At 33.6% G+C, this 17,862-nt stretch overlaps 1 protein-coding gene across 27 annotated transcripts in view; it reads left to right on the top strand.

Moving 5' to 3' along the window:
* Nucleotides 1-17,862, top strand: part of Tenm3 (teneurin transmembrane protein 3) — a 2,554,979-nt gene that overhangs the window by 2,263,898 nt on the left and 273,219 nt on the right. The window contains exon 12 of one of the 27 annotated variants that reach the window (XM_087217037.1): nucleotides 10,398-10,451. The exons of 25 other annotated variants lie outside the window; for them this stretch is intronic. In XM_087217037.1, coding sequence (XP_087073163.1) covers nucleotides 10,398-10,451 — 54 coding nt within the window. Of the gene's footprint in view, nucleotides 1-10,397; nucleotides 10,452-17,862 lie in introns of those variants that run through there. One more of the 27 variants, XM_087217045.1, reaches the window with a different exon arrangement.

The following is a 17,862-nucleotide window of genomic DNA, read 5'->3' on the forward strand; positions in this document are numbered from 1 at the left end:
TGCTAGTTTTAGCATGGGTATTGACCTTTTAAATGTAGAAAGCAGCTCCATTTCTTGTAGCCATAGACCAGCCTTCTCTGTCAGTAGCAATTATTGTCCATCAGTTACTCATCATTCCTATGGATTCTGTTTCAGTGAAATGTCCATTCATTGTTTTTTGCCTTCACTGCTTATGGTATACCCAGCCCAGGTCTGTATAGCAGATTCTTGGATGTTATGTTGTATATTCTTTTCCCATTCAGCTGTAATATTGTGAGGGAGAACGTACTCCTGTCACTTGAAGAAGATATTGATGAAAATTTCTTTCAATATTTTATATCATAATACTTATTTTTTTGCAAATCCTCAGGGAGCCATAAACATGTCAGTATCATCAATAATGATCAAAACATTTTGAAATTCCTTCTATAGAATTACCTCTAGAGCTTCATTACATACCACATGAAAATGATCGTATTATCATGTACCAGATTCTTATTTTTAATTAGTGTTAACACAGTATAAATGTCTAAATGCACTAATATTTTTTACTACAAATATGTGTATTACTACAAATATGTGTATATATTTCCAGAAATAAATTTCATTCTACAAAGATGAAGATCTGCACCACACCTAAAATTACATGATACAGATCCCCAAACTGCTGGATAACATTCCAAAGGGCTTACTTTGAAAGAAAAATCTCATTTAAATGTTTAAATTATTATACTCTTAAAAAGAACTCTTTGCCTTAGTGCTGTACTCCTTATTGCCTTTTTTGGGTTTTTTTTTAACCCCAGTCTTATTTTCTGTTCCTCATGTCAGTTGCACTGACTATATAAATCATCCCTGTGTTGGCATTGTCATCATGTACTTATTGAAAGATGCCTCACATAACAAGGTAGAAACAGACAGGATTCAGGTTTCTTCTCATTAAACCTAGTATTACTTTTCTCTAAGACAAAGAGGACTTTGAGTGTGAAAACTTAAAAGATGAAGCAGCACATAGTAAAATCCCAGAATGCGGTAAATGGGAGAGACCCAAGGTAATTGCTAATGTAGATAAATGCAACAGCTCTGATTTGGAAAGAAGCAGAAATTTTGAAGACCTTAGGAAGACAGAGTCAGGGAAAAATTATAGCTGAGCATTATTGCTGCTTAAGTCAATCAGCATTAGTTCCACTTAAGTCCTATGCACGTGACCCTGAAACTGGATAATCTGTAAGACCCTTCAGTTTTTATATTTAAGATATCTAGTACTTCTGAAATGTCTCCAGTGTTTGGACATAATATTGTATGGTTGAAAGTGCATGTTTGAAAGTCAGAAAGCCTGAAGTTAAAGCTTGGCTTCACATTCAGCTAAATTTTCCCATCTGTAAAATGGGTGCAAAACATCTAAACAGGGTTAAATAATAATAGGTAGGATTAATGTTTATGAAGATTCAAAAGATTGAAGTGCTGGCTTAGCACATAGGGAACACTTAAAAATGTTACATTATTTTTCTCTGTCTTCTTAAAGATTTATTTGGTTGTGTGTGTCTGTGTGTTAGTATTTATACATATCTATCTAACATGCTGTGTTAAAAAGAAAAATATTTAGGACTTGTGATGTAGCTCTGTGGTAGATCACTGGCTTAGCATGCTCAAGGCACCGGGTTCAATCCCCAGTATATCAATTTTTAAAAAAGAAAAAGCTGAGTGACTGGTCTCAAATATATATATATTTTGGGGTTTTTTTTGTTTGTTTTTTTGGGGGGGTACCGGGGATTGAACTCGGGACCTTGCACTTGCAAGGCAGGTGGCGGCACCACTGAGCTAAATCCTCGGTTCCTGTACTCAAATATTTTAAATTGGGATAAAACATAAGTACATGTTCCCAAAGTATACAAAGTAAGTTTCATCAAGTGAGTAAGTAGATACTGCACATAAACTTTTAAAGTAGAAAAATGATCAGGTTTGCAACAATGTGAAAGAAGTGAGCTGGAAGCTTGTTTTCAAAACCTCCCATGGAAGAACTCTAAGACATCTTTCTGAACTTCTTAAACTGTGGTTAACAGTACTTAATGGATTACTTGGATGGTTCTTCCTACCTTAAAGATCATTAGCCTTAATTATCCTGATAGTAGTGAATATAGGTTTGTTAAAGTTATCTGTATTTCTTCATCGATAGTACTATGGAACAGGAACATCTCTATCTGCCATATTCATGATCCGTAAAGCCTCGTTTGTAGTCAGGTTGCGTATTGCAAAAAGTAGAGCTATAAAGTAGGTCACACTCCTAAGAGAGACACTGAAATCAACATCTGAAATTGAAAAGCTATTCTCCATTCGTATTAAGTTTTTAGGTTATCACTAAGAAAAAAAGCACACTAAAATTAGATAAAATGAAGGAAGCCTGGGTTATTCAGAATATAAAGACTGTAGAATGAGTGTTAAACTTTTTCTTTTGTCATTTTCTTTCATCAGTATGTTAAAAATTGAAGTTGGTCTAAATAACATTGGATTTTATGATCTCTGAGAATTGATCAGCTTCACTGTTTTCTTTTGCCTCTAGTACTTGTGCCTTTGTGCCTTCTGTTTCCATAAATTTATGTCTTCAAAAATCAGTTACAGTGGACTTATATATTTCAGAACAGAATCAACCCCACAGTTTGATTTTTCAGGGGTCATTTTTTCCACAAGAAATTGCATCAGCTTTTTCTATAAATTGGTGTGTAAGCATTGGGTTTTCTTAATTTAGTCTTGTCCAGGAAGCCGTTAAAGCATGAAGTTAGAAGAAAATATTTTTCCATACAATGGAAAATACCATAAGGTACTACTGTTTACTCTTTAATGGAATTAATTTGGGAAACAAGTTAATAGATTTTCGATTTCAGGAGCAGGGGAGAATCTTTGCAAAAGATTTAATCAAATGTCTGGCAAACTTCCACTTTTAAAATATAGGGCTTCCAGATGCATTTATTCAAATACATGTATTCTTCTAATGTATAGTTTTTTCTATCTCCTTTGCCAAATTATGCCAAAGAGAAATATATCTTGGAAGCACATTGCTTTAATATTAATATCTTTATGTTACAGTGTTGCATAGTGTCCACTGATTGTCTCATATACTTAAATTGTGAATCCTTTTGTATCTCAGTTCCACTTTGGCTATAGAGAATGGTGCTTTCCTGTGTCCTGGAGCCGATGGTTCCTGTCCCCTGCGAGGTTAATACTCACCCTCTGGCACCAGATTACTTGGGTTAGAATCCTGGTTCTTTCACTAACTAGCTGGGTGATCTGAAAGTTTATTTCAGTAGGCCTCAGTTTTCTCAGAGTAAAATGGAGATTGATACTTCTTATCTCATTCAACTACTATGAAGAGACACCATGTGCAATATTGACAATGCTTTGATCACAGTAAATCCTCACCATTATCACCATTATTGATGATTTTTTGAAAGGCTACCTTTTATTTTCTCAATTATAAATATTTTGTAGAGTAGGTTTGTGTACCTTGGTTTTAAATATTCAGAGGAAATTTTTTCATTTGGGACTTCACAAAATAATATACAACTTTCATTAAAGTTACTATGGTGGATTTTATTTGGCAGTTAAGCACCAATAATGTGACAAAAATAGATTGTAGCTACCTGAATTGTTTACTGACAACAACTGTTGAAAGAACCACTATTTTATTGTAATTATGACTATATTATTTGAACTTCATAAAATTCATCAAATATTTTTGTTATTTGTAGCTTATCAGTATAGTTTCCTTTGAGATACCACAAAGTCTAATAATAAATGTTATGTCTTGTGTCTAGATGTCCCCCTAAAGCCTCATGCAGTCATAGGTGGGGCTTTTTCAGAGTGTGTGATGTGGGATTGATTCATGGTGCAATGCTAGTGTCAAGGACACTAGTATTAAGGGTATGAGTGCTACTCACCTTAAGTAGCTTGGATAAGATATAAGGTATAGAAAGAGCTGTGGTTATCATTCCTTGTTGCTTTTTGCTACCTTCTGCCTGCCATGAACTGGTTCTCTGCGATGCCCCTCTGCTGTTACAGACTGCTGATTACAGACTAAAATCTCTGCAAACTATGAGCTAATAAACCTTCCCTCCCTTAAATTGTGAGTGTTGGATATTTTGTCTCAGCAATGAGAAAAGTAACTAGGAAAATGCTATAATAGGTCCCTTTCTTCCAGTATGTTGTATATTACTATATTCTGATACACTATATGTTGTTATACTGTATACTAATCAGTATATAATTAACTGTCAGATTTTGTGTAGTTGAATAAGAAATGATACAATGGGGTCTTTTTGTTTGAATCAAAGTGACAGCCTAACTTAGACTTTCAATTAAGCTTTCCAGCTTCCCACCTGTTTCTTGTATTGGTTTCTTAGGTAGGAACATTTTCTCTGCATGGACAAAAACAGTTGATAACTCAACTCCAACAGAGAAATAAATTACATGCCAGGTATAATGAGACATCAACATCCAGTAAATTTTCTTTTGCTTGTTAAAAATGTGGCATTATGAAAAAAGAGTCAATAATTATTTATTGTTAATTCCCTAATGTTGGCTTCTGATGAACACATAAATTGCAATGTGACTAAATTGAACAGAATTATAAGTTATTTAACATATTCACTCTAATCCACATGGATGAAAATAACTGTGATAATCTACTAGGGAATCCTTTGTGCTTTAGTGTACATGTAGGTATCCATCCTGCAGTCTAGTACAAATGTATCTCTTCCCTGGATTTAATGAAAATTACCTTTGCTCACAGTGAGTCTGAGAGTCAGAAGGTCAGTATCCTCAAATGTATTTAACTGTGTTTCATTTCTGCCAGCTTTTTTGTTACTAATTTCTAGATACAGATTCTTCTGGGAATTCCAAGGTCTTTTCAAAGCTATTTTGCCTTGATTAACAAAAATGTACAATGAGCACTATATAATGCTTGCTTTGCTTCATTGATATTTTTCATTTTTTACTAACTTTCTTGCACATTTATATGATGCTCATGTGATAATATACAAACCATACTTGTAAATAATTTCCCTGTTTTCTAAGATATTTTCAGGAAAATATTACATAGACTTTTATTTTTTCGGCATAATTCATTTCAGTAATTGTTGTCAAAAGAACTGAATATGTCTCTGGAACAAATGTCAAATCTGAAAAAAAAAAGATAGAATTAAATCAATAAGGGAATAAAAACTAAAATACTTAACTTAGGAAGCTACGGGTATATTGTTTGTACTTCTCTTATAATTTGTGTAGCCAAATCAGAAGACATAAACATTTGAAATAAAAATACACATCTTAAGATAATAGTTCTTTTTACCAGTCCTGGGAAATTTTCTTTAAAATATTTCTCCTCTCCACTTTTAATCTCTAGTTCATTCCCACCACCATAGTCCAGTCCCTCCAGCTGAGTTTTGCTTTTTCTAATAAAAAGTTCAGATTAATCTGAACTTACATTACTTTATCTGTCTCTATACATAGAAAATTACAAAGGAGGGATGCGGATTTAGCTCAGTGGTTCCGGCGCCTGCCTCACAAGCGCAAGGTCCCAAGTTCAATCCCCGGTACCAAAAAAACAAAACAAAACAAGAAAATTACAAAGGAATCCCTTTTTTTCTCCATCAATACCCAATCTTCCTGGCCCCTGGGAGCACCCCTGTACTGGCTTTGCCAAAAAGGTAAGACACTTAGCAGCTTTGCCAAAAATATTAAAATCCTATCTTTACCCAGGTTATTTCTGATGGTTGTGTCTGTAGCAAGGAAACATGAGGGGTACAATATTTGCTAAGAGCAGGCTTGTTACTGCTTACTATAAATTATTAGAGTTCTCAAGTTCAGTGGTCCTCAGCCATAACAAGCCAGTATGAACAGCATCTATTTGGGCCCATGGGACTTGCAAGCCAAGAGAACCAACATACCTACTGGTACTTGTGCTACTTACTGCATAGTAAAGTTTTGCGTTGATCCAAGAGTCTAACATCTTTTGTCACCCTTCCTGACAAGAGAGGGCTAGCTTCATAGGCTGTAGTTAGAATACAATCAAATCCTAGACCAGGTAATCCTTTATGTTCCATAAATGAATATAAATAAATGTGTTGTGAGCCTTTTAAATCAGCTTGCTATGCATACTTCTGCCCAGAATGTACCATACATGTAATTAGGTATAAGTATTCACTTGTTATGCTTTACGGAGTTTTTTTCTTTTCATTGCATCATGACAGCAATACAGTGACAATAATTGGTAATCTCTTCAAATTATGTTGAGAAGTCTGAAGATATTAAAACTGGTTGGGCTTTTTGTTTCAACTGAAAAAATGAATAGAGAATGCACTTAACTTCTGCAACGGAACACAGGCTAGCTATTTAAAGATCTTGGATGGAAAAACAAACTTTTGGATTTCATTTTGTAGGTACTAGGGCAGTCCTTTCAGATTTTTATGTGATTAGATGTGGCTTTTAGAAAGATCATTTGTATAAAGAGAGTATCTTAATAGTGAGGTATGTTAGAATATTATTACAGTAATTCACTTGACAGATTGTATAAGCGTCTTATTTTCTGTATTCTGTTCCTGTGATATCTGGGGCCTTGCTTCCCCTGGAGGGACTGTACCTCCCAGTGTAAGGTAATTCCTAGTGATAATAAACTCCTCTGAGTGCATTTTTCAAATGCAGGCCAGCCAGTCCATAGCCCATACCTAACCATCTCCTTTTTTAGGTTTTCACACTCTGGTTCACTTGTACTTATTACCTTAGCACCAGTTACTAGACCTCTAGAGATGGCTACTGTGTCCCAAAGACCCCTGAAAATATTATCACTAGCCAGTCCTAACCCTACTTACCCCTTCCTGTCCATGGAAACCACATAAAGGCTTTTCCTCACATTTCCCTCTCTTCCATCTGTCAAAAATTTGGGCAACTCACATGTTTCTCTGTGTGGCCCTGTGTGATGTGGCATTCCCATTTCTCTTGAGAACTGTGGGGAACCATCTTTTCAGTGGCATTCATTTAATCATTTGGCCTTACTGTACTTCAGGTTTTTTTATTAATACATTGTGTTTTAAGACTAGGTGTTGTGGACCTAAATGAGAGCAATGAAAAAGGGGATGAGAGGAAAATTGAGAAATGTTTGTGAAATAGAATTACAGGTTTTTCATAGCCAGAATATGAGGAATAAGAAATTGGAAGGAGCAGATGATTACTGATAGATTTCTAGTTTGAAAATGTTAACTGTAAGAAATAATAGAGTTGGAAATTTGGTTTGGAATTTCTGGAATTTCTGTGTTTAATCAATTCAGCAAAAGCCTGCAACAAAAAAAAATTTTTTTGAAGGGGTTGGGGTTATAGCTCAGTGCAAAGGCCCTAGGTTCAATCCCCAGTATAAAAAGGAAAAAAGGGGGGGAGAATAGTATGTTTTAAAGTTTTAATAGTGTTGAAAAGCCAAAAACAATATTTCAAGGAAGAACAAACTCTAGTGATGCAAAATAGTATCAGGAATATTAAGACTGGACTTCATTTAAGTTGGCAGTAGGGGTTAGAGAGCGATTTTAGTTTCCTTCTGAGAAGAGTAGGTTGCAATGGGTATTCAAAATGAATGGGAGGTGAGAGAAAAGAGACAAAGGAGTTGGACTCCTCTTTCGAAGGGGAATATATAGATGTGAATAATGGTAACTAAAAGGGCAATAGCTAAACAGGACAGGGAAAGAATCCTAGTGAAATCTTTGAAATAGACTGGTTTGCTTCTCAGGGATATGTGTTACAGATAAAGAAATGTTTGCTGAATTTTTTTTTAAATGGAATTTAGAAAATTTAGGAGGAAATACTAGATAAGAGTGACAAGCAGGTAGAAAGGTAATGGGACCAATTAAATTACGATTACAACCAGAGAGGGGGAAAAGAGTTGAAGGGAGGGCAGGAGAATGGGGAAAAAATAAGAACCAAGATATACGTATATATATCATGTACAGGTACAAATTCACAATGATGAGTGTCATTATAATGTATACCTAAGATTTACCAATAAACTTAATGAATAAAAAACCATTTCACATATGTAGCTTAACAACAGACAACTTAGAAACTAATATCAAGAACCATATAACTGTGACCCTAGATTAAGAAAGATGGTTAAATTAATATATGTGTGAAAATTGTGTATATATTGTATTATTCATATTAATACTGACATGTGTAGATATACATACATATTTATACTTTTAAAATAAATAATGTATATAAAATTCCTTTGATGTTGAAGAGACTTAATTTGGGATGATTTGGAATCAGTGACTTAAGAGAAATAGAACAAATTACTACTGCAAGTTCCTTAAAATTCTGTAGGCTTGTGAGATTCATATGTGTGTAAATTTTGATCTAGTACTGGTTTAAAATGCTTAAACAGAACTTGCTACGTAAGTTTCTCCATATTTTAAACAAAAACAAAATTGTGATTTCACACATGTAGTTCTAAGAAGGAATTCTGTAGTGACTAGACTTGTACTTTGCAGTAATCTTGAATTTAAAGGCCTACTGTAGTTATGCTAAAGTAAAAAAATTTATTGTTGTCTCATGGAGAAAAGCACATCATTATGGAAGTCTAGCATGATATTACTTATTTCATCACAAGTATAGAATAGTGTTAGAGTGTTAGTTTGCAGTAATCTTAGAATAGAGCCTGGGATCTGCTTCCAAACTTGTCAAGATTTTTGGCAGTCAGTTCCTCGCAGTTACAGGACTGAGGCCCTCAGTTTTTGTTTTTGTTTTTGTTCTTCCTCAAGGCTAACTAAAGAGCAGCTCTTCCTGCTTCTTATCTCTTCTTCTTCCTTTAAGGGCTCTCTTTAATAGGGATGGGTCCACACAGAATAATCCCCCATTAGATTAATACATAATCAACTGATTAGGGGCCTTAACTACATCTATAATTTTTTTTTACCATATAATGTAAGATCATCATAAAATATTCCATCATACTTATAGATCCTACTCACACTCACAGGTTGATACCGAATGGTTATAGCAAGGGGTAGGTATCTTGAGAGCCATCTTGGGATTCAGCCTAACACAGTCCACCTTCTAGGATACCCATTATTATATCTAGTTTCTTGATAATTAGGTTGTTTCAAGAGTATACCTCATTCATATAAGATTTCCAAAACACTTTTGTTACTATGAGGCATAAGGAACACAAGACTCTCCCCTCTACCACCATTCCCCCTCTTTTAGAGTTAGGCCTATGTTTATGAACTGGGAGCTTCCAAATTTTTGGACTTAAAAGGACAAGAAAAAGCAAAAGAGTGCAGGGAGAAGTTCAAGGAAAAGCAGTTACTCAAGTAGAGATTTTGGTGAATTCAGCAGAGACGGGTCTCTAGTCTGGGCATACAGGTGATTTCTTGCATGTGTTTATTTCCATGTGAATTAATACATGCTTTTGGTCATGAGCTATATACTTCTAAGTTTGTTCCATATCCATTGATAGGATTTAAATTTTCAGTATACTATGGATATTTGTAGCACACTGAAATGATTAAAGACAAATGTTACATTTAGGTACACAAAGTGTAAAAGCTGACTGAATTTTAATCTCTTCTACACCTGGACTATATTGGTTACATAATGTTTATTATGTTATGATGAACTTTGTGTTTTCAAACAAAATAATATAGACACTACAGAAAAGAGGAAAAAAATTCTTTTAGATTCCAATGTTACTGATATTCTAAGATTTCCAATAATCATGACACCCTGAAGGTTTTTCCCAGTTTTAAATTATGACTCAGACTGACACCTTTATTTCAACCTGGTGCTATCCTGAATAGAGGACCCACCTAAGCCCCTGCCTGGTCCATCATGAACCCTAGAAAATGTAAGAAAATGAATTTGTTATTTTAAGCACCTAAGATTAAATAGTAATTGATTACTCAATAATAGAAAACTAATGTAGTGACAGAATAAAATCAAAAGACCACACAAGAGTTCCAAACCTATAGACAACCAACAATAAATAACTTTTATTTAGTAACTACATTTATTTTAGTAACTACTGTGTGCTGGACATTACTAGAAGTTTTCTCTGATTCTCACTACAACTTTTATAACAAACTTAAGATGCATTAAAATATTTGAAAATTTATTCAAGTTCTTCCTCAATCTGTCCTTTGCACTGTCTGATGTAGTTGCCATTTGGCAAATGAGTTTTTTCTACTACAACACAGTCTGTCTTGAAAAATCTTAAGAAAAATTAAATGACCTACTGTATTATATTATACAAGTTATTAAACAGAATAAAAACAAAATTTGACATACGTTTTAACCACTAGTTTCATTTGGTTGAAAAAAGCTTGTATTTTAGAATTTCTAAGTAGTCACAAGTGTTTGTTAGATTGATTATAAATTTTTTCTAGGCTACATTCAAGAAATATTGTTGACCAGAAGATGCCAGACATATTATGAGGTAGGTAAGTATATACAGAGTTGAGCAAATATCTACTTTAAAGAAATTCTTTTGAAACTAAGTTTGTAAGGAAGAGAAATTAAAGGCATACAGACTACAACTTCCTGTTTATTGACTACATGATCTGGTGCATAGAAAATCATACGGAATCTTAAAAAAAAATCTCTAGAATTAAAGAGATATGCAAGGTCACAAGATACAGACTGACATACAAATATCAACTGTATTCCTGTATTCTAGCAACAAACAATTTGAAAACAAAATTAAGGAAACAGTCAATCGATAGTAAATCTTGTCTCTAGACAGCAAGTTTATTTGCACCACAGGCAAATATAATTTTTTGATGTGTATAGACCAATGCTACAGATGTGTGTTCAGAACGTTACCCTCAAATTAATATATTTCATATTGTTTTGGTTTCAGAATAGATAGCTAATTCATTTCTGAATTTACCTAGAGCAGCTTGTTTCACATACTAGTTTTTTTTTCAAAATAACAAATGCAAAAAGGGTTTGCATTAAATTATTGAAGTGTATGAGGCAGCATGACAGTTTCTGCTGCTTTATATTGCACAACAGATGTTGAAATTTCAAAATAAACACAAACTTTTTCCACAGAAGTGAATTTTTTTATTTATGAATCAAATTTGGACAAGTTAATACAGGCTTATGTCTTCTAGGGAGTATATGATTTATTTTTTTTATAACAAAATGGCTTAAAAGAAAAATAATTATAGTACCATGAAATTCATACATCAGCTCTTTCATTCTCTCATGAGCCATAGTTCTAATTATTTTTTCTAATGGTAATTGATAACCAGGTGAATTCCCTTGCTATTGAAGCTTTATACAATTTTTTTGCTTTTACCTTTCTTCGGAATAATAGAAAATCTCTAAGTTCAAATCTATGTCAGAGTGATGTGCTCCTTCTGTACATAAAATAATGTTTTACAGAACCCTGTTAAAAGCGGCTTTCATTTTTTATTTCAGATTTATATCAGAAAGGTAATGACAGTTCATTAGCACTTGAAGTGTCTAAAACTTAGGAAATATATTTCACAATTCAAGGTTAAATAGGTCATCATCAGTTATGAAAGGAAGTATCATACAATCTAGAATATTTCACATATTTCAAAGTGTTATCTGTTGCAGAGAAATACAACTCACCATTCTTCAGAGAATTGACATGATGATAGGAAAAGCTATAGTATTTTATTCTTTAATATATGTATAAAGAATTGGCTATGCAGATTTTTCCTGAGGAAAAGTTTCCTGACTCTAATAGTTGTCTTTGGTATTAAAGCATTAGATGAAAAGGATTGTACCCTTATAAATTACCATGCTTCACATGTGATTTTACGATAATACTTTTTCATACTGCTATATTTGCATGGAGAGTTTTAATTAAGAGATAACTGTCACCACAGGTTGGCTGCAGAAGGCTACAATCTCCAGCAGAGAGATAAATAGCAGTGCCAGGTCCTACAGGTTGTGTAGCAAATGGGGGGGTCAGTAATGTAAAGTAGACTTGAAATTAAAAGCATAAAAGATACCTTTTTCTAATTTAATGAATAATATACAAAATTAAAAATATATTCACCTAAACAATAATTTTCTATTATTTTTAATGTTTTTAAAAAGAATCTTGGATGTTGCTACCTCAGTAGAATTTTTTTTTTCAATTTCAGTATTTGGTTTCTTTTTTCTACTCCACCTGATAATTTTTAATATGGAAAGTTATAGACCATGATAACTTAATTTTTTGTGTTTTTCTCTAATTCATTAGAATTAAGATTGACTGTCCATGTCCAAAAAAGAATTTATCTTTTAAAGTGATTAAGGTCAAAGATAAAATATTCTTGATTTATTCTAGGAAAATCACTCAGAAAAGAGAATCTTTATGAAATTCTACCTCAGATTAGCTACGAAGAAGGAATGACTAGGATAAGAGAAAATGAAGTTTAAATAATTCAGTATTATTTATTCATTGAGCCTATTATTGCATTTTAGGCATATTTCTAAATAAGACTTAATTGAAACTTCCAATCCCAATTGAGTCCCAGTTCACAGGCTAAAGGATAAATGTTCTTGCCATAAGGCTGTAATTCTGCTCAGATTCACTGTTCCTCTTTGCTGCTTTCACTGTCAATCAAGTAATTATTTCTGCTCTGTTCTCATTTTAGCCAGTGATAACCTTTACAGAACAAATAGGGTACCTTTACAGAACAAATAGGGTACCTTTACACACAATGCCCTAGATTGGGCCAACTGCCCATAAAATAATTACCTTGCCATAATGGAACATATCAACATAATCTACCATTTCTTCATAAAAGCATGAAAAAACGTGACAAATAAAAAGATATCTTGGCCAGTTTGAAATCATTGCTGTTGATATAGATTCTAATTTATTTGCAGATGTCTGTTTTTTGGTTGAAAACTTTCTGTATGTAACATAGCATACTTGAGTTGGAAGGGGGAGGATTTCAACCACTTGTTTTACTTTACTATTTTAAAATAAGTGAAAGATAAGTTGGGTAAGAGGAGAATAGAAAAGTGTTTTACTTTATCATGTCTTATAAGTATTTAGTAGCTTTTTACTTTCCTCATATGTATCATCACATACTTACTATAAGGGAATGTAACCAATTTGGAGTGAAAAATTTTACATAGAGAAAAAGGAATTGGAAAACCCAGAAATATAATAACTGTTCATGCATTCCCTTTAATGTCATTTCTTTCCATTACCTCTGATGTACATCACTTTTCTACAACGTGAATGAAGTTGTCATCCTTTTATGTTTAGAAATTTGTCTGTTAAGAGACATTCATTACTTAGGTTTATTTAGACCTGAGGAAGAACATGCCCAAACTAGGAAAGCAAAATTTGAGTTACACAGTTTATTGTTGTGGAAAATATTTGAATATGCTATTAGTTCAAATGGTGGTATGTCAAAATCTTGCATTGAGAACCAGAATACCATCTTTTAGTTCATTAAAAATGATGGTTAAATATACCTTTTTAAAAGCCAAACCTGTATTTGTAAATCTATACTCTGTATCATAGCTTTTAAAGAACATATGAATGGAAATACAAGAAAATGAAGTCTCAGAGAGTAACAATTTATATAGTCTCATAGATAAATTACAGTGTTCTCCAGTTTAGTCTCTATACCTGTTAGATCCTAACTGTAGTTTCTACTATCCCACTCTGTTACTGCTTTGAGTAAAGGATAAATTGGTAACTCTAAAATATATATACACACAAAAGAAAATATTCATAGGGTTACTTTTTTTTTGCTTAAATTCTTTTATTGGTACATTTTAGGTGTACAATATGTTTACATTTATCATTGGGTGCTTGTACCTGCACATGATTTATCTTGGTTCTTATTTTTTTCCCATTACCTGTGCACCCTTCACCCCTCCACCCTTCCCTATTTACATACTTCATTTCTATTTTTTTCTTTTCTCATAATTTTTCCTTTCCATTCTTTCCTTTCCCCATCTCCTCCCACCACCCCTACCCCTTTCGACCTTTTCCTGTTTCATAGGGTTACTTTATAAAGCAGACTCTCACAATGTATTAGAGATACAATTTTTAATTAAAAGCAAAACCAGGAATTATTGTAGCTACTGATTCCAGGCATAAATTTCATCCCCATAGCCATATTATTGGATCTATATCACTATTTCTAATTTTCTAGATGAGTTTATGGAGCCTTAGAGGGGGTAGGTGATTTGCTGAGGTTTATACAATAATAGTGTATTTTGACTGCAAAAAATAAACTCTTGCTTTCTCTCCTTTATATTTTTCAAAAAACTCACTTTCTAAAATAATCACCTCTGTGAATGTTTATTGAAGTGGTTTACTTTTTCTTTTGACTTTTCCTTTTGAATTCTTAAAACTTTCTGAGTTAATAATAACATAAAATCTGCTTATGTGCATAATAGATTCTGACAAATGAAATTTGGATAATTAGTTTGTTTTTCTTTAGAGATACAATGTGTTGTCTGTAGTATTAGATTTGAAAGGAAAAATTTCAATTAAAGAAGTCAAAAAGTAGTCTAAGGAGGTAATACAAATCTAAAGTAGGAAATGGGTCCTTGTCATATCTTCAGTATTCATTACATACCTTATTTTCTATAATTTTTAAACATGCTTTTCATTTGTTTTAACTTATTGAAATTGGGATATATTTTTTAATTGTTTTTAATAGAAGATTGCTTGCTGTTGGGTAAGAGATAAATTATGACATGGTTGTCAACATGATACTATACCTAATTAGAGCTGATCAAAAGTGATTCAGAAGAATCATTAGATTTTAAGTGAAAGATGGCTTATGATTATATTACTAAAGCAAAAAAAAGAGGGGTATTTACTTACATGGACTGAGGGGACTGTTGTTAAGGAAAAAATATTTACCTTTAATTTACATTTTACCTCATATAAGATATAATTAAGTGGATGATTGATCTTCTAATCCATGATGTCAAACATAAAGGAAATGTAAAGGTTGTGTGAATTTTCATGGATTATTTAATCTCTGTAAACAATGATTTTTTTCACCTGTTTATAGATGTAAGCCAGGAATCTTTCAAGATCCCTTCCAACCCTAGTACTCTTCTATTCTTATGTTGAAAATAAATCTTAAAAGTTTAGCAAAATTTAAAAATTTATGCTCACCATTTAAAATCACATTCTCCCTATTTCACATTATCTATTATACCTTTTAGTCCTTATTTATACTTTCAGTTTCTCACACTAGAGAAACTATTCGGTATTTACACGTGTGTCCTATTTATTTCACTTAAGAGTATCGCCTCAATGTGCATCCATTTAGCTATAAATGTCTCAAAGGGGAAGGGGAAGTGGGAGGGTAGGAGAAAAGAAAGAAGGGAATGGAATTAATATGAGAAAAGAAAAAATGGAAACAGTCTTTGTAGATAGGTAGGGGTGGAGGGGTTGAAGGGAGAGCAGGGGAATGGGAAAAAAATAAGAACAAAGATGGAGTATGTAAAGGTGCAAATTTCCAATGATGAATGTCATTATATTGTATACCTTAAATGTAGCAGTATAATTAATAGAAAAAAGAAAAATCACATTCTCCGTGGCCAATGATTTCTCCAGTATCTACTCCTAGGATTGTTTCAGTAAAGGAAATTATAGATATATTATAAAGTATTAAATGAAGTCACAAAGTTCTGGAAAAAATTGTTTTTTTCTTACTTATGTGTGGGGAGATTATTGTTTATTTATCAGCAAGGACCTTAGTCCAGAAGCTAAGGCCAAATGAGGATCCCATTTATTCATACCAAAGTGATTTATTATGGTGAATAATAAACCAATTTTGTAGCTATATGATTAATTTAGTGTTGTGAATTTAGATCACTTAAAGGATTGTACTTAGACTATAAAAGTCGAGTATTCCTATTTACCTTGTACTCTAAGTACTTAGAACATCACTGTGGACTCCCTAAGCATATCAGTGTTTAGCTTCAGTAACAAATGTTTGTGATTGTTACGCTTGCAACTAAAACTCACCTTGGTTTCTGAGTTTACTAAGTTCTCTGCCTATACTTCTGAAGAGATTTGGGGGGAGATTCTAGCTTCCAGTACTTTCATATAGCAAGGAAAAATGCATGACATACGCTTAGAAGGAATGGAAGTGAACATAGAAAAGTGGGGATTTGTTTTATGTCACACTTTTTTCCTTCAGCATGCCTGTCCAATGTATTGTTTTTAGAAACATAGATTTCGGTTGAACTTTGTCTTTTCAGGTTTATGATAATGTATTTTTAGATATTATCTTATTTGAGAAAGAAATGAAGGTATTCAGAAAGATATATAAAATAGAGAATGCATAAATTAAAAATAGAAGCAATTAAATGTTTAAATGGTCTATATTGCTTGCTTTTTCAGGGTTTCTCAGAGTTAGCACTATCCACACATTTAGGATCCTACGAGTGTATTTATCGTGGGAGCTGACCTGTGTGTTGTAGGCTGTTTGGCATCTTATCTGACCACTACCTACTAGATACCAGCAGCACTCTTCCAGTTCTGACAACCAAAAATGTGTCCAGATATTTTCAGGTGTTCTCCGGGCATGGGTAGGGATAGGGGAGAGGTGTCCAAAATTGTTCCCAGTTGAGAAGTACTAATGTAGAATGTAAAGTTCCCAGTGAGAAGAACTTATCCAGAGGTAGAGAAGTGGATCTGTTATAGAGGCAGCATTGGCAGGACTTGCTCATGGATTCCCTGTGGAGGCTGAAGAAAAGGAAAGAATCAGAAAAGAATGTCCTTGCTCACTCAGAGGATATTGGTGTGATTCACTGAGATGGGGTAAGACTGAGTGAACACTAGATGATGCAGGGATAAAGTAGGTGGAAATCAGAGGATTTTGATGGATTTGATCATAACAATATTTAGGTTCAAAAGAGATGTCGAGTGGACAGGTGGATTTGAGTCTTGATCAAGGGAGAAGCTTTAAAAGCAGTCAGACTAGATGAGAACATCTGTAGAGATGTTAGAGGAGAGGGAAGTGGTCTGGAAGCCAGGCTCAGGTAGTGCTAGATGGACTGGTGAAGGAGGCTAGGTAAGAAGAAATCAAAGAGACTGGCATTGTGGAAACCAAGAAAGGAAAAAATGTCAAGGAGGGGTATGCACTTGTGTTAAATGCTTGTAAGACATCTGGTAAGGAATGTAAGCTATCTTTTTATTATAATTTTTAACTATCAAAAAATTAGGTACAGCAGCAAATAAAAAACCAGTAATAGAGGCATAAATTTGGCTATGCAAAGAAGTTAAAATGCTGAGCTTTCCAAATCCCAGAGACATAGATGACGGTGAATGTGTGACAAGTGTGCTGCAGTGGACTGTGAAAGCTCTAGAAGGTTCGCCATCACTGACCTTTGCTCTTGCTCAAGGGTACTACAGATCTTGGCTCTCCACATTCTAAAAGCCTCTATAAAAAGCAAGGGTAATCATTTACAAGATTCACAGTAACCATAAATAAAAACAGTGTCAGAGGTCCCGAAGAATTCGCTCAGGTTAGATGACCTTCTAGGAGGCCTCACAAGACTCTAATCATAGTCATACAGAAAAGGTTTATTAAAGTTAGAAGATCCAAAGCAAATCCAGCAAAAGGAAAAGGCACTTGAGGTGCTGTCCAGAGGAACAAGGCCGAAGTTTCCAAGAGTGCTCTACTAGTAGAGCCACCTAGGACACAGTTTAATTCCTTTGACAGCATGTGGAATGTTTCCTGCCAAGAAAGCTCCTTAGAGACTCAGGGCTGAGTTTTACTGGGGGCTGGTCATGTGGGCATGCTCTGGTTAATGAACTACAGTATTTCTAACATATTATAGATTATTTGGATAGCTAGTAAGATAAAAACTTTGCCTTTAAGTACTAGGAGA

This window comes from Heterocephalus glaber, unplaced genomic scaffold (genome assembly GCF_053883595.1).
Source record: "Heterocephalus glaber isolate CG9 unplaced genomic scaffold, H.glaber_assembly_v1.0 deba00001461, whole genome shotgun sequence".
In the NCBI taxonomy this organism is placed as follows: Eukaryota; Metazoa; Chordata; class Mammalia; order Rodentia; family Bathyergidae; genus Heterocephalus; species Heterocephalus glaber.